Below are 23,977 nucleotides of genomic sequence, written 5' to 3'. Positions count from 1 at the left end.
CTCCTCCTCCGTTCCCGAAGGTCGAACCGTGAAGGGAAAGGGGGCGAGGAAAGGGCGATACCGTGAAAAGGGGGCAGGGAAAGGGCGGGAACCGTGAGGGGAAAGGGGGCGGGGAAAGGGCGGGAACCGTGAGGGGAAAGGGGGCGGGGAAAGGGCGGGAACCGTGAGGGGAAAGGGGCGGGCTCAGGCCAAGGGCGGCAACTGCGAGGGGACACTCTGGGAGGCGGCACCCTGCAAACAGAACTGCAACGGACTGAACATGAATGAGAAAGAAACCAGTAAGTCTGAGAGTTTTATTTGCTATCAAATACATCCCACACACCCAGCCCCACACAATCCCCATCCCACCACTCTAATTGAGATCCCACTTCTCCCAATCTCCTCCGACCCCCATCGCAGCCTGGTGGCTGAGGAATTGAGTTTGGTATGGCATTGAGTTCTTTTGAGGTGGGTTTGAGCCCTTTTGGGGTAAGATTGAGCTGTTTTCACTGGGATTTGAGTGGTTTTGAGGGGACAGATCCATCTCTCTGGACTTTGGGAGGGCAAAGAGATGGAGAAGAGAGAAAATTAAGGTGAAATTAAAAGTAGAAGCAGCCAGGCGTGTTCCCAACATGGATGACAGGGAATGTGAGTGACCAGGGTTGTGCCCTAAGTTCCTCCTCCAGTGGGGGATGGAGCTGCAGCAGCGCACGAAGCTCTTCCCGCACTCGGGGCACTCGCAGGGCTTCCCTTAGCGGTGCCTCCGTTGGTGTCGGGTCAAGTTAGAGCTGCAGGAGAAGCTCTTCCCACACTGGGGACACTCGTAGGGCCTCTCCCCTGTGTGGATGCGCCGGTGGGTGACGAGGGTGCAGTTGCGCTGGAATCCCTTCCTGCAGTCTGGGCATTGGAAGGGCCTCTCCTCTGTGTGAATCCGATAGTGCTGGAGGAGATGGGAGCTGGTCAGAAACCTCTTCCTGCATTTATCACACTCGTAGGGCCTCTCCCCTGTGTGGATGCCCCGGTGGGTGACGAGGTCAGAGTTGCGCTTGAATCCCTTCCCACAGTCGGGGCATTGGAAGGGCCTCTCCTCTGTGTGACTCTGATAGTGCAGGAGAAGATGGGAGCTGGTCTGAAAGCTCTTCCCACACTTGGAACACTCATAGGGCCTCTCCCCAGTGTGGGTCCTCTGGTGCTTGATCAGGTGGGAGCTCCGGCTGAAGCTCTTCCCACACTCCCCACACTCATAGGGCCGTTCCCCAGTGTGGATCCTCTGGTGGCTGATCAGGTTGGAGCTCGTGCTGAAGCTCTTCCTACATTCCCCACACTCATAGGGCTTCTCCCCCGTGTGGGACCTCTGGTGCACAATCAGGCTGGAGCTCCGGCTGAAGCTCTTCCCACACTCCCCACACTCATAGGGCCGTTCCCCAGTGTGGATCCTCTGGTGCCTGATCAGGTGGCAGTTCCACCTGAAGCTCTTCCCACACTCCACGCATGTGTGGGGCTTCTCCCCATCATGGAGCTGCTCATGGAGCACCAGCTCCGAGCTCTGGCTCCATCTCTGGCCGCCTTCCCGGCCCAGGCTGGCTCTTTCCCCCTCACATCCCCGCCATCTGCGTTTGCAGCCCCTCCTCGTGCGGCATCTCCGGGCCTTTTCCTCCCCGTTGGCTTCCTGCGCCATGGAGCCGCTCAAAACGGCCTCTGCCACCAGGCTCTGCCGCGGGCATTTGTCCTCCCTGCTCTCCATGCTCAGCTCCTGCTCTGGGCGAGGAAGGACAAGGACAGCATGGGATTTGCCTCCGTGCCACAGGCAAGGGCATCGAGATCCCCCCAGGGCTGTGCTACAGCCAGGGGCCGTGCTGGGCTGGGAGATGGAGCAGCACAGAGGGGAAAGGGGCACTGACTTCCTCCTCACCTGCCTCAGTGTCCCGGGGCATCTTCCTCTTCCTCGCAGCCTCTCAGGGGTTGGCAATGGGCAATCCTGGTTTGGGGAAAACAAGGGATGAGCGCGTTTGTAGGAGCGTTGGGTGTAGCACGGTCGGGACGGACAGAGACGAGAGATCTCTGCAGCCAGGTCAGGGAACTTGTGGTTTATTGCAAAGGGCCTGGGTGCAGGGCCCTGCTTGGAGCTGCCAGCCACAGCTTGGAGCAGGCCTGAGAGAAGAGAGGGGGAGAGAGGATGAGAGGGTGAGAGAGTAAGAGGGGAATAGTGTAAGAGTGTAAGGTTCCCGTTACAATACAATAAATCTTCTTCTGTGTTAAATATTCTATTTCTCACTAACCAGTCCAGTACAAGATACAAATCCTTTAGCATTTACATACAGCCTGTAAGAATCATTACATCACCATACTGTGTTACATTTTAAACCCTAAAAACTCCTCTTGTGACCCCTTCTGCTGAGCTAGTAGGGTCTGCTCTGACCCTTGGACCTGTCTGCAAGCAGAGGGAATTGTTTCATCAGAAGAGGATTACCTTCAGTCGGGCCACACCATTGTTTTCCACTTGTTCAGTAACTAAGGTATCTAAAAGCTTGCTTTCATTCCAATCTTGCTTATAGTTTCTATATTCTCAAAAGCTTTTGAGAATATAGTAACTATAAGCAAGATTGGGATGAAAAGCCAGACAATAATATTTATAAGGCTTTCCTGTTCCATCTATGCCAACACACGTTGAGTTTGAAGGTCTCTCTGCCCAGGTACATCTCTAGTCCGGCCATCTGGGCTCCAGAAAACCCTCACAAACACCAAGATTCAGCCCTGAAAAAGCCTCCCAGGGGTTCCCCGTCCCTGGTCCCTCCCCTCTGGAGTTCAGGGGTTCCCCCTTGTTCCAGCTGCTGGGGTCACGCTTGGATTGGGGGTCCCCCTTCTCCTGGGTGCCCGCCCTGCCCAGGCTGCTGGCAGTGCCAGCAATGCCAAAAGCTCCCCCCTCTTGGCTCTCCCCATTTCGGGATGCCGGGGCTGTTTGGGCTCCCGGGCTCCCTTCTCCCCTCATTCTCTGCTCTGCGCTGCAGCGGCTCCAAGGAGTCCCCCCTGCCCCTCTCCAGGCTCTTGAGGCTCCCGCCAATGGCGGCGCTCCCCCCTCTCTGGCCTCCCCACTTTGGCCTCCTGGGGGACACAGGGCTCTGCTCCTCCAGGCTGCCTCTGCCGGCAGCCGCCACCGCCACCCCCGATGTCCCCCCGAGGGGCCTTTTCCGCTCAGCCTTGGACTTCTTCATTCTCCAAACATCCCCCCAAAAACCCAACCCAGGGACCCCCGGGATATCCGGGCCAGGCTCCCCCTCCCCGCTCACCTGCGCCATGGGGGGGGGGGGCGGGGGGGGGGCGATGATCCCACAGGTGGGGGCTGCGAATTCAGGCTGGGATCGAGACCACGTGGCTCCCTCAGCTCAGCCTTGATCCGCCTTTGTCCTTCCTCTTCCTCCCGCTCCTCCTCTGTCCTATCTCCACCTCCCTCTCCTCCTCCCCCTAACCCCGCCTCCTTCCCTGCTCTTTCTCCTCCCGCTCCTCCTCTTCCATCCCCCCTCCTCCTCTGTCTTATCCCCACCTCCTGCTCCCCTTCCATTCCTTCTCCTCCTCCTCCCCCCTTACCCGCCTCCTCCTCCCCTCCATCCCTGCCCTTCCCTCCTCCTCCTCCTCCCCCAGCAGCAGCCACACCCTCGGTGCCCCGTTCCCGCAGCCCTCGCAGCCCGCGGCAGCAGCGGCGATGGAGCCGGGACAGGTCGGCATGGGCAGCGCGGGGCTCTCGGCTGCTCCCAGCCGCTGCGGGCGGGGGAACCCGGCCCGGGCCAAAGGAGAGGCAAACTGGGCAAACTGGGGGCTGCACATCCAAACTGGGCCTTGCTGGGGACCCTGCCTGGCCACTGCCAGCCCTTGGGGCTCCTCTCGGCACATCCGCCAGGGGGGAACGCACACAGGCCTGGGGGATCCCAGCAGTGGCAGCACTGCCAGGGACTGGGCTGCACTGGGATATACTGGGAGTGTCTGGAACCATACTGCGGGGACTGGAACCACACTGGGAACAACTGGGACCATGCCGGGGAGAACTGGGACCATGCTGGGAGCAACTGGGAGTGAGTGGGACCATGCTGGGAGGGACTGGGATCATCTGGGGAGGGACTGGGACTAGAGCAGGGGCAACTGGGTCCAACTGGGACCATCCTGGGAGTGTCTGTAACCATAGGGGAGTGATGGAAGCACACTGGGAACAGCTGGGCCCATGCTGGGAGCAACTGGGATCACACTGGGGGCACTGGCATCAGACTGGGAGTGACTGGGAGCAACTGGGATTAGACTGCAAGGGACTGGGATCATACTGGGAGTGGCTACACTCATACTGGGATTATACTGGGCGTGAATGGAACCTGACTGGGGCTTACTGGGAGCTACTGGGCCCATGTTGGGAGGAAAATGTGACCCACTGGGAGCAACTGGGATCGGCTGGAAGGTTCTGGAACCATGCTGAGAGGACTGAGACTACAACTGGGGCAACTGGGATCATCCTGGGAGCAACTGGGGCCACCCTTTGAGCAACAGATGGAAACTGGGATGATGCTAGAGGAAACTGGGAGGAACTGGGAAAGACTGGGATCATTCTGAGGTAACTGAAACATACTGGGAGTGTCTCTAACCATCCTGGGGGCACTGGAACCACCCTGGGAACAGCTGGGATCATGCTGGCAGCAACTGGGACGATGCTGGGGGAAACTGAATCTACCCTGGAGGCAACTGGGCACGACTGGGACCCTGCTGGGAGGGACTGGGACTATTCTTGGGGCAACTGGGATCATCATGGGAGGAACTGGGAACAGCTGGAATTATGCTGGGAGCAACTGGGATCACACTGGGATCCCAGTGAGAGCAGCTGAGTCCATGCTGGGTTACACTGGGATCTCATTGAGAGCGACTGGAATCACACTGGGATTGACTGGGAGTGGCTGGTTTTGTGGATTTTGGGGGTTTGGATTTTGGGGGATTTTCTTGGCATTTTGAGGGGGAGTTTTTCTGGGGGTGTTTGGGGGTTTATTGAAATATTTGTGGCTTTTTTTGAATTTTGGGGCTTTTACTGGGATTTTCTTAGGATTTTTTAAGATTCTCAGAAATTCTGGGAGTTTTATTGGGATTTTTAGGAGATTTTGGGGCATTTTATTGGAATTGTGGTGGCATTTAGTGGGATTCCTTGGGGATTTTGTGTTTTAGGGGATTTTTGGTGGGATTGTGGGGGGGTTTTGGGGGGTTTTTTGGTGTTGCCAGGATTACTTTGTATCGTGGGGAGATTTTGTGGGGCTTTTTCTGGTTTTGGGGACATCTTTGGGGAATTTGCGGAGTTTAATCAGGAATTTTGGGGTTATTGGGATTTCAAAGGATTTTGTGGGCTTTTATTGGGATTCTAGGGTGTTCTAATGGGATTTTGAGAGATTTAATTGGGATTTTGTGGGTTTTATTGGGACTTTTGTGGCTTTTAAGGAGATTTTGGTGCCTCTCAGCCCTTCCCCACACCCAGGGAATGCCCCAAAGCCCCCTAAAATTCCACTAAAACCCCACAAATCCCCAAAAATTACAAGAAAACCCTCAAAAACCCCAGGGAATCTCCAAACATCCCTGTGGAACTCACCAAAATTTTAAAAACCTCACTAAATTTTCAATAAATCTCCCCCCAAAAGCCGCAACAACCCCAACAAAACACCAAAAATCCAAAATCCCCCAAATCAACAAAACCTCCCAAAATCACATAACCATCACAAAACCCAATAATTCTTCCCAAAAACCCCAATACTTCCCCCCAAACTCCAAACAAAATCCCCCAAAGCCCAAAAAAGCCACCCCCAAATCCCCAAAAACCCTCTCAAAACCCCAAAATCCCCACAAATGCCCCCAGACTCAGTGGGGCCGTCCTGGATCAGGGGGCACCGGCCGGTGGAACAGGAGCCACTTCAGGGGGCCCTGGGAGCTTTTTGGGGAGGGGGCACCATGGGAGACCCCCCAAAAACGGGGGGGGGGAACCCCTGCAGTGCCCCCTCCCCCCGAAACCCCCCTCCCCCGGTTCAGGGTGGGCCTGGGACCCCCCGGGACCCCCAAATCTCCCCCAGGACCCCTCCAGGAACGCCAAACTCCCCAGAGCTCCCCCAGTGTTGGCCCAGAACCTCTCTGGACCCCCAAACCCTCCCCAGGACCCCCAAAACCTCCACAGGACCCTCAACCCACCCCATTTCTCCCCAAAATTCACCCCAGACCCACCTGAGACGCCCCCAAATCCATCAAACTGCCCCAAATCCCCCTCAGACGCCTCAATCCCCCCAAACCTCATGAAATCGCCTCAGACTCCTCGAAATTCCCCAGACCCACCTCAGAACGGCCCAGATCCTCTCGCAATCCCCCAAAATCCCCTCAGACTCTCCCAATTCCCCTCAGTTCCCCCTAAACCCACCTGAGAACGCTCCAGACGCTCTCAACCTCCCCCCAAAGCTCCCTAAAGCCCCCTCAGACCCACCAAAGCCCCCTCAGACCCCCTCATTCCCCCCAAACCCACCGCACACCCTCGTGTTTCCCGTCGATGCCCCTAAAAATCCCCAATTTCCCCTCAGACCCGCCCCAAACCCCCCCAGTTTGCCCCCGGCCTCACCTCAGCTCCGCTCTCCCTCAGAATCTCGCGCCGCCACCGCGTGTGCGGGCTCCCAGCAATAGCGGCGCGCCCCGCCCCGAACCAACCAATCAGCGCGCTGCACGTCCCTGAACTAACCAATCACGGCGCGGATCCCCTCAGCAAGGCCCGCCTCCCCCCGCCGTCCCAGCCAATCAGAGGGGAGCCAGAAGCGGCGCCCCCCTTCCCCGCCGCCGCCGGGACCCCCCGGGCTCGGGACAGGAGCGGGAGGGGCCTGAGAGGGGATGGGGGGGGCGGGGGAGGGTCCGGGTGGGTCTGGGGGGGCTTTGGGGAGGGGTCCGGGGGTTTGGGGGGGTCTGGGGAGGGGTCCTGGGGCACTGTGGGGGGACCTGGGGGGTGCGGATGGGTCCTAAGAGGGGTCTCGGGAGGGGTCGCGAGACATGAGACACTCATGCCACAGCGTAAGCTGTAAGCGAAAGGAATTTTAAGAGCTGTTTTGGTTATTTCAGAGAAAGTTTAAAAGGGAGAAGCTGCTGTGTGATGTTATGATCGATTTTTGGTGCCAGAGTCCAAGGAGTTTAGGGCTGGAAATCCCAGCCCCACTGGATCCAAATGAGGAAATCACCTGGCCCTGTCCAACCAAGGTGTCACGTTGGTGAAATTAAAAGGCAAAACACGGTCCATAAGATAGAAAGGAAAGTGGTACTGTCTCAAGAAAACCTCTCAAGCAAGCCTGGCTGCACTTTTTATTCAAGAGAAAAGCAAAGTTCAGGAGAAAATGAAAAGTGTTTTGCATGGCTGATCAAAGACATCTGGAAGATTTAGAAGAAAACCCAGCAAGCTGCTGCAATTGATAAAAAAAGATTAGTGCAGAGCAATTTTCTTGGAGATTGCCAGGAAAGAGCAGAATACCAGAGAGCAGAGAAAGGGATCCACCCTGAGGTGTCTTGTCCATATCCATGACTGACTCCAACAAATCCAAGAATATCCTGAGCTGGAAGGGACTCACAGGGATCATGAGTCTGACTCATGGCCCTGCGCAGGACATCCCACCACAGGTGTGAGAGCCTTGTCCAAACATTCCTTGAATTCACAGGGGCTGTGACCATTCCCTGGAGAGTCTGTTCCAGTGTCCAGCACCCTCTGGCCCAAATCTGATGAAAACTGCACCAGGACAGAGTCCAAACCCAAAGACTAAGGAAAGTCAGGAGACCCCTTGGTCTGAATGCACTGAATGTCCCAGCACCAGACCCATGATTCAGAATGGGCAGTCATCAATGCAAGATTAACTAATTGTGGGAGTCAGAAGTAAGTTGAAGTGATATAAATTGAGGTTTTTGGCCTCGCTGAAAGGTGCAATGGCCACAAGCTTTCAACGGAGGACTCACAGGAAGAAATGTTAGATTTCCTAAAAGGCCAGTTGAGGTTTTGGAGGATGGAGCCCACCAAGACCTCCAGAAGTAGGAGAGGGGCTGAAAGGATGAAGTCAGCAGGGACAGAAATGGCAGAAAAGCCACACTTGCCAAGGAAATTCCAGAAGCAGTGATGGCAACAGCAGCACTGGCTCCAGCTTCCTCAGCTTCTTCTTTAAGGTGGGAAAGGAGGAAAAGGGGGGGAAGATGTTCTTAGAAGGGAAGGCTTGGCACTGATGGGGCTGTGGACTCCTCGCCTGAAACTCCCTGAAACTGTGACACTGGCTCAAACCACGGCATTTTTTAAAAGCTAATTTTCTTGAGAGCAAAAGTTTGAGTCTTGAAAGTGATCTCAGGCTTCACACCTTATCTGAGAAAAGTTTTTAAACAAACACTGAAATTCTCAGTGACATGACTCCAAGAACGGAGATACAAGGGTAGGCATTGAGAACTCCTTGATTCCCCTGGATCATAATGCATCTTAGGATCAGATTAACAAAGGAGGAATGGATTTAGGTGCTGTCTCAAGTCCAACATTCATTAATATTTGTGGGTGTGGATGTTGTGGCTGCCCCGTCCCTGGAAATGTTCCATGCCAGGCTGGATGGGCTTGGAGCAATCTGGGATGCTGGAAGGTGTCCTGTGGCAGGGGGTGGGACTGGATGAGCTTTAAGATCCTTTCCAGCCTGAACCATTTGGGGATTCTGTGATTCCATGAACACGTCCACACCCAGCCTCACTCCAAACGTGTCAAGCAGGGACGGGGGGTTGGCAGTCCCCAGACAACAGTGGGCAGGAGGAGAAGAAGCTGGCACGGATTAACTGAGCTGCTCTCCACAGAAAGAGCAGCAAGGGGGATTCTCAGCCAGGACCAGCCACAGAGGGAGTGAGCCTGCTCCTCACCCTCCTGTTTAAACACAACCTCTGCCCTCAGCTGCAATGAGAGTGTTTCACCCTGTGCGAGTCTCCCAGGGAAGATCTTCCTCTTTGGGAAGCTGCAGTTGGAGTGGATGTTTTGAAGAGGTTCAAACCTCCTCTCTCTCTCCCATGGAAGGTCACTGTGATCACTGTAAAACAGAGCTTTCAAGTTGTTGGAGCCTAGCCTGTGACTTCCCCACTGTTTTTGTCAGCACCTGCACACACCAAATGTTTCTATGCCTAAAACAGCACTACTGAGAGCTCAGAGTGATGCTGTAGAGAGGATTTGGGGGGAGCCTGTGCAGGATAGCAAAAGTGCAGCTCAGTTTCTGGCATATTTTTGGTTAAAAATCATCACATGCTAAAAGCCAAAGTCAGAATTGAACCAAACAAAAATGCATTTATCATCCACAAGTCTAAGATCCTGCAGAATCAAGAAGCTTTCCTTGCCCAGCTTTGGAAAGATCACTTCTCTGGCCTAAACCCTTCTTATGCTTCTTGTTTCTTCTTTATTTCCTATTTTTTTTTTTTAATTCTTCTTAGGTCTTCAGTTTCACCGTGCTCATCCCTTGTTTTCCCCAAACCAGGATTTCCCATTTCCAAGTCCTGGGAGGCTGCGAGGAAGAGGAAGATGCTCCGGGACACTGAGGCAGGTGAGGAGGAAGTCAGTGCCCCTTTCCCCTCTGTGCTGCTCCATCTCCCAGCCCAGCACGGCCCCCGGCTGCAGCACAGCCCTGGGGGGATCTCGTTGCCCTTGCCTGTGGCATGGAGGCAAATCCCATGCTGTCCTTGTCCTTCCTCGCCCAGAGCAGGAGCTGAGCATGGAGAGCAGGGAGGACAAATGCCCGTGGCAGAACCTGGTGGCAGAGGCCGTTTTGAGCGGCTCCACGGCGCAGGAAGCCAACGGGGAGGAAAAGCCCCAGAGATGCCGCACGAGGAGGGGCTGCAAACGCAGATGGCGGGGATGTGAGGAGGAAAGAGGCAGCCTGGGCCGGGAAGGCGGCCGGAGATGGAGCCAGAGCTCGGAGCTGGTGCTCCATGAGCAGCTCCATGATGGGGAGAAGCCCCACACATGCGTGGAGTGTGGGAAGAGCTTCAGGTGGAACTGCCGCCTGATCAGGCACCAGAGGATCCACACTGGGGAACGGCCCTACGAGTGTGGGGAGTGTGGGAAGAGCTTCAGGAGGAGCTCCAGCCTGATCAGCCACCAAAGGATCTACATGGTCAGAAGCCCTATGAGTGTTCTGAGTGTGGGAAGAGCTTCAGGCGGAGCTGTGACCTGATGGGCACCAGAGGATCCATGATGGGGAACGGCCCCATGAGTGTGGGGAGTGTGGGAAGAGCTTCTGCCACCATTCCCAGCTGATCTGCCACCAAAAGATCCACACTGGGGAGAAGCCCTACGAGTGTCCCCAGTGTGGGAAGAGCTTCTCCAGCAGCTCTCACTTGACCCAACACCAATGGGTCAGGAGTGATCGATCTGTCACCTCAAAACCATTCAAATCCCACTGAAAATACCTGAATTTTAATCCAAAAAGGCTCAATTCCACCTCAGATTGCTTGTTCCCTCCTCACAAAAACTCGGTCTCAGGCCAAACTCACTCCGTTCCACAGCTGCCAGAGTGAAATTGAGTTGGGAGAAGACTGGGAGAAGTGGGATCTCAATTTGGAGCAGTGGGATGGGGATTGTGTGGGCCTGGGTGTGTGGGATGTATTTGATAGCAAATAAAACTTTCTGAGTTACTGATTCTGTCCCGTCCATTTTCAGTCAGTTCTGTTTGCAGAGTGCCACCTTCTCAGCTGATTCAATTCCTTTTTTAAATCATCTAACGCAAACAATCCAAAAACCAATATCAACATAAAACCACCCACACAAAATTAAATTTTTAAAAATAGTTTTAATTTTTTAGGAGTACCTAAGGATATTATTAATGTTTAATTGTTTGGTTAAAATGTCTGAGAAATTATAGTGGTGTTTGGTTTTGTGTTTAGTATATTTGTAATATGAATTTTTACTAAGGTGTGTTAGATTGTATGTTAGTTTTTTAGATATTTTTTATCTCAAGTATATTAGCCATCGAGTTAAAACTTTCAAAGGTTGGTATATAATTTATTTATATTTATTGGTAATGTTATAGTTCTTGTTTTTTGGCTTGAATCATTATTGGAGTATTGTAAGTAAGAGTTGAAATTACTATATTTCATTTTCATTCTAATTATTTATTCTAATTATTATTTATTTATTTATAATGTCATTCTAATTTTTTTAAGATGATAGGAAGGAAGTTCAAGGGTAGGAACATTTTTTCCTGGCTGGGAACTGGAATTCCAGACCCTGGGAGTGTGTGCAGGACCCCACAGACTGGGATCAAATATGGGCTGGGATCAAATATGGACTGGGATCCTATGGGTTGGGACTCCACAAAGTGGGACCATATGGATCAGGACCACACAGACTGGGATCACCTGGACTGGGATCACGTCGATGGGGATCCTGTGGATCAGAACCCTCCAGACTGGAATAGCCTGGAGTGGGATCAAATATGGACTGGGACTGAATGGACTGGAATCCTATGGACTGGGACCACACACACTGGGATCACTTGGACTGGGATCCCAGGGACTGGGACCATATGGATCAGGACCACACAGACTGGGATCAAATATGGACTGGGACTGTATGGACTGGGACTGTATGGACTGTGATCCTATGGACTGGGACCACACGGACTGGGATCAAATATGGGCTGGGACTGTTTCTGAAAGTAACTTTGTTCTATAGTTTTTATTTCTGTCGTTAATTAAGCTTGTTAAAAGGCTGCTTGTGCTAAAGTGCCTGCTTGGGTGGGATAACATCCAATGCCCACAGGATGAGGACACCTGTACAGATCTGCCAGCTATCAGCACTCCCCGTCTGAAGGCAGAGTGCACCAAGGCCCAAAAACTGGAGGTGATAAAGAGAAGGAGCCAAAACCACAGCCAAGAAACACACATGCTCTGAAAAGGCAGACCCAGGGAGGGGCCATGTAAAATCATTCCTGGAATATGTAAAGTAGTTGATGGATATGCATGAGGCTCTATGAATATGCCCCAGGCTGATGTAAGGGGAAAGGTATTTCAGGGGATCCCCGAAGGTAACAGGGTGCTCCTGGCTGAGTGCCAAGATGTACCCGGCCGTAATAACCTTTGCTCCATGGTCCTGGTCTCCCATTGTCCCTTATTAAACTTTTTACATTTTCACAGGAGAGTGAACGTGTTTTTCACAGGCAGCTTCACAGAAACTGGAACACGTGGGGGTTCCCAGGAGTGGGCACCGCTGATCCAGGGCATGGAGGCGCTGCCTGCAATCGTCCATAACCGCCCATAAGGAGCCTCCAGGGCTTTACCCTCCATGAGCTGCAGCAGCCGTGTCGGGAAAGGTGACAAGAGCCCGTGGAATGGTGCTTGTTGCAGGCAGATTGGCCACTTGCAGCTCTTCAAAACTCCACAGCAGCAGATAAGCATTGTTTACATTTTGTTCCTGAGGCCTCTCAGCTTTTCAGGAGAAAAAATCCTAAGGAAAGGATTTTTCATAAATAGATGTCAGCGACATGTCACCTTTTTTTTATTTTAGTTAAATTTTAAAAAAAGTGTTTGTAATTCTTTCTGCTCGACTCATGCAGAAGAAAGAACAAACACTTGACAGGTTATCTGTTGCCAATCAAAGCCTCAATCAAGTGCTGATGTGGAATGATCAAGGAAATTCTTCACCTGTAGAACATAAAATTCTATCATATCACTAAAACAATCTTACAATATAAGAAAATGCAAAAACAATGCAAAGAAAGTTCAAGTCTGAACAGCTGAGTTTCAGAAAAACTCCATTGACTGAAGACGTTCCTCTTTGACATCTCTGAAAGTCCCTTTTGGTCCTGAAACAGGTTGCAGAATCCTGAAACAACAAATTGCTAGAGAGAATCCATCAATAGTTATCAGAAATCCATTGACAGTCATCAAACAATTTTGAGAAAATTTCAGGAATGTCTTGGCCACTTTATTGAACCACTTGGGCTGAAGCTAATTTTTGACTCTTCAGTGCTTTTGAGCTGCTACTAGCTCTTTCAATTCTTTTTATTTAATTTTATTTTTTTTCCTTCGGAAAGAGCAGCAGCAGCAGAGAGCCTGAGAGGCCCTGGGGAGCCCTGGCCCTCTTGGAAGGATCAGGAACCCCAGACCTGGCCCACAAAACGGTGGCCCAGGACCTGATGGGGCAAGCAAAGGCCCCAAGCCCAAGAGCCGGCTGGGCGGTGGCCCTGGCCCGGGGAACTGAGCCAAGCAGCCCAGGCCCAGCCCGCCAGGTGGGGTCTGTGTTCTCACAAACCTGCACCCTGCTGCCAATGCAATGGCAGAATGAGTGACCAAACGCTTCCTCCTCCCCGAACCACTGGCCCATACCAGCAGTGGGGGAAGAGAAGCTGTCCCGAGAATCATCATCTCGGATCTGGGGATGTTTTGTCCCCACAGCAAGCGAGCGATGGTCGCTTTCCGCTGTTCCCTCTGCCTCTGCAATGCAAATGCAAAAGGTGTTCCTTCCATCTGCCTCCCAGTCTGGGGACCAGAGGCAGAACTTTCGGGAGCCACCTCCCCCTGGCCACTGGGATGCACGGGGGACGGCAGGCACCCCTGGAACCTGCAAGGGGGGAACCACCGACCGAACACCCACCAACCTGCCAAAAACGCTGAGTTTGAAAGCAGGCAGTCGGGCTGCGCCTGCACTCAGCTACCGAGCTACGCCTCCTCCACAGGAGAGGCCGGCCGCCGCAGCCGCTCTCGCAGGGGCAAACGGCTCAGGACGGTCCGAGCTTGGACATGCCACCGGTTCCAGGACAGCCTCTGACGCAGACACAGAGGACAAAGTCCCCAAAGGCGGCAGAACCGCCAGGGCGGCCGGTGGGGGCAGCAGGGGTGCACGGGACAATGCTGCTGTTGTGTCGCTCAGCTCCGGGAGTGGCAGCACAGGCGCGAGCTCTGTCCCTGCGGGAGGGGATGGCGGGGACAGCACGGGGTCGGCAGCAGCTTCTGCCCCTGGCTCTGGGATCGGCCGCAGAAGCGCAATCGCAAAATCCGGCGGAGTCCGCACGGGAGGTGGCGGAACAGCCGGGGGGGGCGGCACCGCTTGCCGGTCGCTGTCGTCGCTGAGTGCGTTGCCTTGCAGCACAGGCGCAGCCGCGGGAAGCGGTGCTGCTGAGATCGGCCGCGCAGGCGCAGGCAGGGCCGCTGCAGCCGGAGACCCCACAGGCTCTGCTGGAGGGACACCGGCTGGAGGGGCCGCACGCACCCGCGGGGCGGGCTGGGGTGGCCCTGCGGGCTCGGCAGGCGGGGCCCCGAGGACCGGTGCCACCCGCGGTGCTGAGCAGGGCAGGGTCTATGGGCTGGGCGGGGCGGTGCCTGTGGGGCCGGGCGGGGGGCACAGCCCACTCAGACCCCCCCGAGGGTAACGAGGGGGGGAAAAATGGCTCCGTCCGAGCATGCTCCAAAGACGCAGGAAAAAAAACAACTTTGGCTGCAGGCAAAATCTCACCCCCCGCTGCGAGTCAGCGGGGCTGGGAAGCAGCAGATCGTCCCCCTCCAAAGGGTCTTCTCCCGTGAGAACTGGGGGGAATGGGGCTTGCCCCCTGCAATCAGCAATCCACTGAAAGGACGCTGCTCTCCGTTTCAAGACCAGGAAGAGCGTCCTGAACCCGGGATAAATCCTGGGCTACCCCAGTCCACGGTCCAAGGCGGCTTCAAAAATGGATTCCATGCATTCCCATATGAACATATCAAGGGCATAGAGCACATTCATAAAAAACCCATAGAGCTTTGCCCATCAAAAAAACTCATAGAAATGTCTCTCTACCATAGGAATTCTGTCCTCTTCACCCTATTTTTGTCAGAGGGCAATAAGTTTCTCCTCTGAAGGGGAGAAATGAACCTCTGCCTCTGTGGGGACCCTCCCCCACATTTGCAGCCACAATCTGCGAAGGGCAGCATTTTCAGGAGGGGAAAAGCTAACAGAACCTTGTGACAGTGTCCAGCACTCTCTGGCCAGCTGCATGGTGCTGCTAGGCTTTCCGGACATCTTTTCTGGAGGCTTTTCAGAAGGTTCCCTTTGTGGTCAGCCTTGCTGTGAACCCTGTCCAAATCAGGATCTTCAGTTCTTCAGCTCCTGGCTAGAATCCACTTCTGTGGTCACTTGTGAGGTGACCATCAATGCCACACACTTGGGGTTTACCCAGTGTAGCAGCTCCTCTGGGCTCTCACCAAGTGATGAATCTCCCTCAGTCACTCAGGGTCACCATCTGTGACCGTGGTCACAGGGGTTTTCAGGTGAGGGAAGAGACGAGAATGTTGACTCCATGTTCAGAAGGCTTGATTTATTATTTTATGATAGATATTACATTAAAACTATACTAAAAAGAATAGAAGGAAAAGTTTCATCTCAGAAGGCTAGCTAAGCTAAGAATAGAAAGGAAAAGAATGAAAACAAAGGTCTGTGGCTCGGACAGAGACTGCCGTGACTGGTCACTTATTCCAAACATCCACACGAGACCAATCACGGATCCACCTGTTGCGTTCCACAGCAGCAGATAACCATTGTTTACATTTTGTTTCTGAGGCTTCTCAGCTTCTCAGAAAGAAAAAATTCTAAAGATGGATTTTTAATGAAAAGCTGTCTGCGACAGTCTTGTAGCCACTTATAGGTGGCATCCCTGCCCTGATTGCCTGAGGCATCATGGGCCCATCGAGCTAGGAACAACTCCCCCTTGTGTTGCCAATCTAAGTCTATCTTTGACACCTCTATTTTTGCTGCCTGATCTACCTGCTCATTGTTTCAGTGTTCCTCATTAGCCTGACTCTTGGGAACGTGGGCAACTACATGGTGGACTTTCACAGGCAGCTTATCTACCCTGGTAGCAATATCTTTCCAGTCATTAGCAGACCAGATTGGCTTTCCCCTACGCGGCCAGTTGGCCTCTTTCCACCTCTCCAGCCATCCCCGCAGAGCATTGGCTACCATCCATGAATCAGTGTAGAGGTAGAGCTTTGGCCACTTCTCTCTCTCAGCAATGTCCAGGGTCAGTTGAACGGCTTTGAGTTCTGCAAGTTGACTTGATCCACCTTCTCCTTCGGTAGCTTGTGCAACCTGTCGTGTGGGGCTCCATACGGCTGCTTTCCACTTCCGGTTCATTCCCACAGTGCGGCAAGAACCATCAGTAAAAAGAGCATATCGTGTATCTTCTGCTGGCAGTTGGTTGTATGGTGGGGCTTCTTCAGCCTGTGTCACTTCTTGTTCCCCTTCATCAGTGAGACCAAAGTTTTCACCTTCCGGCCAGTTTGTAATTATTTCCAGAATCCCAGGGTGATTCAGGTTTCCAAGATGGGCGCGCTGTGTGATAACAGCAATCCATTTACTCCATGTAGCACTGGTGGCATGGTGCATAGAGGGAACCTTTGCTTTGAACATCCACCCCAGCACCGGTAGTCGGGGTGCCAGGAGGAGTTGTGCTTCTGTGCCAGTCACCTCTGAGGCAGCCTGGACTCCTTCATAGGCAACCAAGATTTCCTTCTCTGTGGGAGTGCAGTTGGCCTCAAAGCCTCTGTAACTTCAGCTCCAGAATCCCAGTGGTCGACCCCGAGTCTCCCCAGGCACCTTCTGCCAAAGGCTCCAGGACAAGCCATGGTTCCCGGCTGCAGAATAGAGCATGTTCTTCACATCTGGTCCTGTCCTAACTGGGCCAAGGGCAACTGCATGAGCAATCTCCTGCTTGATCTGGGCAAAGGCTTGTTGCTGCTCCGGGCCCCAGTGGAAAGTGTTCTTCTTGCGGGTGACCAGGTAGAGAGGGCTCACAATCTGACTGTACTCAGGAGTGTGCATCCTCCAAAAGCCTATGGCACCCAGGAAAGCTTGTGTCTCTTTCTTATTGGTGGGTGGAGACATTGCTGTGATCTTGTTGATGACATCTGTAGGAATCTGACGCTGTCCGTCTTGCTACTTCACTCCCAGAAACTGGATCTCTTGAGCAGGTCCCTTTGCTTTGCTCTTCTTGATGGCAAAGCCAGCTTTTAGGAGAATCTGGATTATTTTCTCCGCTTTCTCAAACGCTTCTGCTGCTGTCTTCCCCACACAAGGATGTTATCAATATACTGCAGATGTTCTGGAGCCTCACCCCTTTCCAGTGCAGTCTGGATCAGTCCATGGCAGATGGTGGGACTGTGCTTCCATCCCTGGGGCAGTCGCTTCCAGGTGTACTGCACGCCCCTCCAGGTGAAGCCAAACTGAGGCCTGCATTCTGCTGCCAGAGGAATGGAGAAAAATGCATTGGCAATGTCTATAGTGGCATACCACCTCGCTGCCTTGGACTCAAGCTCCTACTGGAGCTCTAATATGTCTGGCACGGCAGCACTCAGTGGTGGAGTCACCTCATTCAATGCACGGTAGTCCACAGTCAATCTCCATTCTCCTTCAGATTTTCGCACAGGCCAAATGGGGCTGTTGAGGGGTGAGTGGGTCTTGCTGACCACCCCTTGGCTCTCCAGCTCTCGGATCATCTTATGGATGGGGATCACAGCATCTCGAGTGGTTCTATACTGTCGTCGATGCACTATGGAGGTGGCAATTGGCACTTGTTGCTGTTCTCCCATCAGGCGTCCTACTGCAGATGGATTCTCAGACAGCCCGGGCAAGGTGTTCAATTGCTGGATGCCCTCTGTCTCTACAGCAGCTATCCCAAATGCCCACTTGAGTCCTTTTGGGTCTTTGAAATACCCACTTCGAAGGTAGTCTATGCCCAAAATACATGGGGCCTCTGGGCCAGTCACAATAGGATGTTTCTTCCACTCATTCCCAGTCAGGCTCACATCAGCTTCCACCAAAGTGAAATCCTGGGATCCTCCTGTCACACCAGCAATAGAAACAGACTCTGTCCCCACATGTCTCGATGGGATTAATGTACATTGAGCACCAGTATCAACCAAAGCTTTATACTCTTGTGGTTCCAATGTGCCAGGCCAAGGAATCCACACAGACCAGAAAACACGATTTTCCCTGGCCTCTACCTGGCTAGAGGCAGGGCCCCTCTAAGCCTGGTTATCCTTCTTTCCCTGGGCAAATGTCTTGGATGTTCCTTCAAGGGGATCAGACATGGCATCATCAGCATCATACCTGGTGGTTCGGCTATGGGCAACTGGAGCTGCTTTCTTCCTGGTGGCTTCCTTCAATTCACGCACCCGTCGTGCCAGAACAGCAGGAGGTTTTCCATCCCACTTCCTCATGTTTTCTCCACAGTCACGCAGGTAGAACCACAGCTCTGTTCGTGGGGTGTACCTTCTCTGGCCATCTGGGGAACGTCTGCCTTGGATACCAGAACCTCTGATCTGTACTGCCGAGATTTGGAGAAGGTCTTCTTTAATCTCCTCTCTGAGCTTCTTATGATTCTCTTCTATCTTATCCTCTAAGTTCTGCAGACGTGTTTCTACCGCTGCAATTCTGGCATGTGTTGGGCCATGTACAGCATCTGCATGTGCTCGGAGCTTCCTTGCCATATCCAGCACAGTCTCATCCCTCTCATCCCGCTTCATTATGGCTAGGGCAGAAGCATATTCGTGTGGCCCAAGTTGCACAAGTTTCCGTCACATCACAGATGTGCATGGCACCAGGTCTGGGTTCCTAGTTGTCACATCATCTGAGAAGATAATCTCTGCCACTGCCATCTCTCTCAGGCGTTGGATCCCTTGCTCTATGGTCTTCCACTGTGTCTGTTGCATATAAAGATCATCTGCACACAGGTATCTTTGTGCAACACTTTCCAAGACCCGTGCCCAGAGGCTGTGAGGGTTTGCCCCCCTCATCATTCCTTGGTCAATGACAGGATCCTGTGACAGGGATCCCAAATGCCTCGCTTCCGTGCCATCCAGAATTGTAGCCTCGCCTGCAGCATCCCAGAGACGGACTAACCAACGAATTATGGATTCATCAGGTCGTCGGGTGTAATCCTTCCGTAAGCCACGAAGGTCCTTCAGGGAAAAGGACTCAATATTTGCATCTGGTCTTGCACCTGCTGCTTTGACTCCTGATTTTATGTCAGGAGGCATTGAGGTTCCTTCTCCTGCATCATCATCATCATCATCATCCACTGGTCGATTGGTCTTGTCCGTGCATTTCCCACTTCTAGTATTGGTAGCAGCAGCCATTGGTTTAGCTGCTGGCTTAGGCTCGCTATCTGGTTTGGCTGCTGGCTTTGAGCCTGGGGTGTTGGCTGCAGCCTGAGTGACTGGGACAGCTGCTGATTTATCTCCCTGCCCCCCTGCCTCCGTCTGCTGTCCTACAGTCTCCAACAGAGTGCAATAAGCATATGCCAGGGCCCAGCTCACTGCAGTGCCCTTTCTCTCCTTAGGCTCATCCTGGTATTTCTCTTTCAGATATTTCCCCACCTCAGCTGGGTTCTGAATTTGTTTATGGGGAAAATCCCAGACTATAGGGTCAGAGAATTCCTTCAGGATTTGGCCCATATCCTCCCATTTCCCACACCCCTCAGGATGTTCCACGCCTGGGTCTACTCCTGAGTCAGGGGCCTCATCAGTCTGTCTAGAAATCTCAGCCCTCATTCTGGAGAAACAGCAGACTGTATAGAAGAAGGCTACCAGATTGAATACAAGAAAGATGGTTTCTTTAACATTCAGGGGAAACTGAACATCCTTTACTACTGATGCAACCGATTCATAGGAGAAGAAGGAAAGCAAAGGCTGAAAAGTCTCATTCCCTGCTGCTCCTCCTCTAACAAACTGGACGAATAACCATAGCCAAGAACCATTCATACCTGGAGCAGACCCCAACATGTTTATAAACTTCTTGCACATCATTGCCATCAAGCCCAGCAGGATAGCTATTCTGGTCACTGCCCCTCTACTGTAAAAACTACGTATGAGGGACAATACTAGAACTATTTCAGGATAGGAAAATAAACCTAGGGACCACAGAGGTATTAAAATCTCGAAAAACCCTAGGGACCAGAAGCACATGCAAGCCTTCACCCCAACACTCATCATGAATTCAAAAAGCATGGCTATTAACTGCTTCAAACAAACAGAGAGTAATGGCAACCAAAATACACTCAAAACAGGGTTTTTCCACTCACTCTCTCGAGCCCAGCGTTGGGCGCCAAGATTTTGTCGTGGTTTAGGGCAAATTTGGAGGAGAATTTCCAAATTAGGGCCCCTCCAGTAAGCAAACCCACACGGTCCCTCCCCCCAACTGGTTCGGGAAGGATTCCTCGGAGAGGAGTGGAAAGAACCTGTTTATTTAACAGGCACAGCACCCCCCAGCACACAAAATGAACAATACTGGATGGCAACACTCTGAAAAAAGATGACAAATTCAGAAAGTCTCTCTTGGGGGTGGTCACTCTGTTCTCAGTCCCTCCGGCGCTGGGGCTGCTGCTGCAGGCCAGAAGGTGCAGGATTTTGGTGTTTCCCAGGTCCCAGTCCGGAGCCGGTTCGAAATGGTCAGAAAAAGGAAAGGAGAAACAGTCCAGGAAGAAATTGGACAGTTTAGCTAAACTAGCTAATGAGCAAAAGCAAGCAGAAGCGAAGCAAGCAAGAGCGAGAGAGCAAAGCGAAAAGCAAAAGCAGCAAAAGCCAAAGCTGCAGTCTCTGTGTCCCGCCAGGCTGATAAGAAAACCAAAACAAAACTTTCCCTCTTCAGAGCCGGTCTTAAAGGTACAGAACATAATATCCAACATTAACAGAACACATGAATGGGGATACAAGCATCATAACGTCACCCTAGGACACTGGCATAGTACTGGGAGTGTCTGGGAGTAACTGGGATCAAACTGGAGGTGACTGGACTTATACTGGGAGCAACTGGGACCACAGCGGGGGCAAATGGCATCGGGTAAGGTGTGACCGGGCTCATACTGGAAGTGACTGGGGCCACACTGGGCTCTTACTGAGAGGGACTGAGAGTGAAAGGAACCATACAGGGCATGACTGGGAGCCGCTGGGACCGTGTGGGGGGCAACTGGGATCCTACCGGGAGTGATTTGGACCATACTGGGAGAGACCGGGACCCACCGGTGAGGCGGCGGCGGAGCTGGGAGGCGGCCGCAGCGCAGGTGGGAGCCGCGCTGGGTTGTGCGGGGGCTCGGGGCTCGCTGCGGGCCTCGGGGGCGGCAGGGGGCTCAGGCGGGTTCCTTGTGCCGTGTCCGGCCCGTGGTGCCGCTGCCGTGAGGGCGCTGCGGGAGCGGCTGCCCGCGGTCTCCTTGCGGCCGCTGCCTCGGCAGGAGCCGCTGCCGGAGCAGCGCTGGCTCGGCCCGGTTCCTGTGGCTGGGACAGAGGCGGCTGCCCCGTGCCCGCGGCTGTGCGGGGAAATTCACGTGGCCGGAGGTTTCTGTGCCCCGAGGAGACAGAGGAGTCCTGTACAAGTGACTTTATTGCTGAGCAGAGGGAGAGGCCGTGGCGCATTTGCCGTGCGCTCTCTGCCATTGTTGTAGTTCGCAGCCTCCTTTTTATCCTCATTTTCCCGGCTCATCTCCCTCTCCCTTTGCCCACTGCCTGAGGTACTTGGAAGGTTCAGACCTCCCGATCTGCCAACTGCACGTCCTCGTTAATGTGCACCCCCACTTTTGTAGAACAGCCGATATTCACGGCTCTGTTAAGTCTTTTTTGTTCTCGACGTTCAGGAAATTAGCGGGACTTTCTGTGAGCAGCAGTCCGTGTTAATTAATAACATTTATTGAAGCTGGTGGTTTCGCCCGTTACTTCCTTATCTACAAGCCCCTGGCCCCTCGCTCAGCTGCTGAATGAGCTGCACTCTCAAGGTGCGGAGCACGGTAAAAAGGTGAGAGTTGCTGTAGCACATCAGAGCAGAAGCAGCATTCGTTTAACCCATGGTCTGCCAGGGAACCACAAAACCATGTCCCATTCCCATCCTTTCCACGTTTGGACTGGTACATGAGCTGCTTTTTTGTTTCCTTTGTTATCTGTTTCACCACTTTTGCTTTGTCATCTATTTGCCAAGACCAGTTTGAGTCATTTGATTTTCCACAAACTCCTCTTTTCTCTGCTAACAGATGATCTGATCCCATCCCATGGGGAAATGTTGTGTTCCTCATTTCAGTGGATTGCTCAGCAGGAAGGTCAGGAGCTGGAGCTGTCTGGGTGGTTATTCCGAGGACAGCTTGTAATCTAATGGTGCCACTGAAATGAGAAATGGGTTCTGTGGCTCCTGATATGAATTGGTTTGGGTTCCCAGGGGCTGGTCCATGGTGTTGTAGGATTTGTTCTGCTGGCCGTTCATCTTCTCCCCATTTTTGGCCGCTCTCTCCAGCCAGGGCTGCATCAATTGACCATTTTTCTCTAATTAAATCATCAAATACTTGGATTCCCAACTGATTTCCTGGAACTTGTGGTAGCAAGAACATCTCAGTGCTCTAATCCACCCTATATAACATAGACAGTGACAGCACACGTTGGAGTGGGCAGAGGGATGATTCCCCCCATTTATTTATAGTGAAGTTTTCCCAACATTCTCCATTTGCTGTTTCCCTTTGCAGCTTCACCCGTTTCTGTTGCAGGGTCAGATATCCTCACCCCGGGCTCTGCCTTGAGCTGTGCAAATTCCATCAGCGCAAGCAGGCAGAGCTCGGGGTGAGGGGCAGGGGGAATCAGCCCAATTCCTGCCCCAGGCAAGAGACCCAGGTACATTGGCCAGGCTTTGCCCAGCAGGGTTCATTTGCATTTCTAAAGCTCCTCTCCTGGCTGACTAGAACCAAAGCTTCTCTTCCAGGGCAGCCATCTGGTGAGTCACATGTGGCCCCCGGAATCTGCTTTTTTAAAAAAAAGTATTAACTATTTAAGAGTTAAAAGTATCACGGTTAAAGCTCTTCAATTTTAAAAAATGCAACATAAAGGCGAACATGGAAAAACCCAGACCAAAAATTGATTCTCACCCTTCTGTCCCAAACCTACCTGACAATATAAAGTAGGATTATTATAAAAAATGTTTCTCATGTTGTAATCTTATCACTGAAACTGTAGGGAAAACAAAAACTCTCCAAGAATCTCTTTAGTGTGAGAGAGTCAAGGCATTGCTTGGTTCTGGCCAGGATGTGCAACAGAAATACTTTCATCCACACATAGCCCGGCTGTGCAGAAAAAATCATTCCATGACATGTCAGTTTTACTCGATTTTTCCTAAACTTTACGTAGTCTGAACCAATCTAAATCCACCGCTTTAATGTTCATTGCTTCCAAGTCGTGTAAGTTTTTAGTATTTGGTTTCCTATTAGACTCGGATTTCTTCCCCTCTGATGTGAATTCCGTCCACACTCCTGGATTTCCTTCTCAGCCTTTTCCAGACCAGGTGTCTCCAGCGGTGCGGGGGCAGTGTCTGGGGCAGCTGTTGGTTGCTGTTTGCTGCGGGGCGTTGATGTTTTGTTGCTGGTCGTTATCTCTGTGGGTGTCTTTTGGGCTATTCCCAGTCTGTTCGGATGTTAAACTCATCTCCACCACTCAATGGAGATGAGTTTAACATCCGAACAGACTGGGAACCCCTTAAATAAAACCTTTAAAATTTCTTTCCCAAAGGCAAACCTTTGAGTAGAGAAACCTTTCTGAGCAGAGAAAGAAGATTTAAAAGAAGCAGAAAGGGTACATTTTGCAGCAATGCAGTCGCAGTCAGCCCAGAGTGTGGGTGTGAGTGAGCCCCAGAGTGGAATTGTGCCGCGGTGCTCCCCAGCAGCTGTGGCAGTGCAGGCCCAGCCAGCGCTGGAGCTGCAGCAGTGGCAGCGAGGCTTGGCCGCAGTGGCTGGAGGTGCCAGGGGAGGGTGGCCAGGATTCCCGAGGGTTTGAGCAGAGGATCTGTGGGCAGGCCCAGGGGCTTGGCCCGCTGTGGAGCCCTGGCTGCTGCTGCGTTGCCTTCAGGGCAGGCTCGGGGGCGGCTCCCATGGTCCTGCTGCAGGCGGGAAGTGCAAATCTCCGGGGCTTCAGAGCCCCTGAGGCCAGGCTGAGGGGTCCCCCCGTGCTCAGCTGTGCTGGCGGCTGTTTCTGGCCT

General features: G+C 52.8%; 1 protein-coding gene and 1 pseudogene across 1 annotated transcript in view; one reads left to right on the top strand and one right to left on the bottom strand.

The window, feature by feature from the left end:
- Nucleotides 1–23,977, top strand: part of LOC136570728 (uncharacterized) — a 2,607,743-nt pseudogene that overhangs the window by 351,962 nt on the left and 2,231,804 nt on the right.
- The window catches only part of LOC136570729 (uncharacterized), a 2,347,277-nt gene that overhangs the window by 203,741 nt on the left and 2,119,559 nt on the right, over nucleotides 1–23,977 (bottom strand). Inside the window, 1 exon segment of the mRNA XM_066571173.1 lies at nucleotides 690–1,537. Within this exon segment, the coding sequence (XP_066427270.1) occupies nucleotides 690–1,537 (848 nt within the window).

This window comes from Molothrus aeneus, unplaced genomic scaffold (assembly GCF_037042795.1).
Source record: "Molothrus aeneus isolate 106 unplaced genomic scaffold, BPBGC_Maene_1.0 scaffold_36, whole genome shotgun sequence".
NCBI lineage: Eukaryota > Metazoa > Chordata > Aves > Passeriformes > Icteridae > Molothrus > Molothrus aeneus.
Note: the sequence above shows the minus strand (reverse complement) of the source record. Positions and strands in the feature narration are given on the sequence as shown.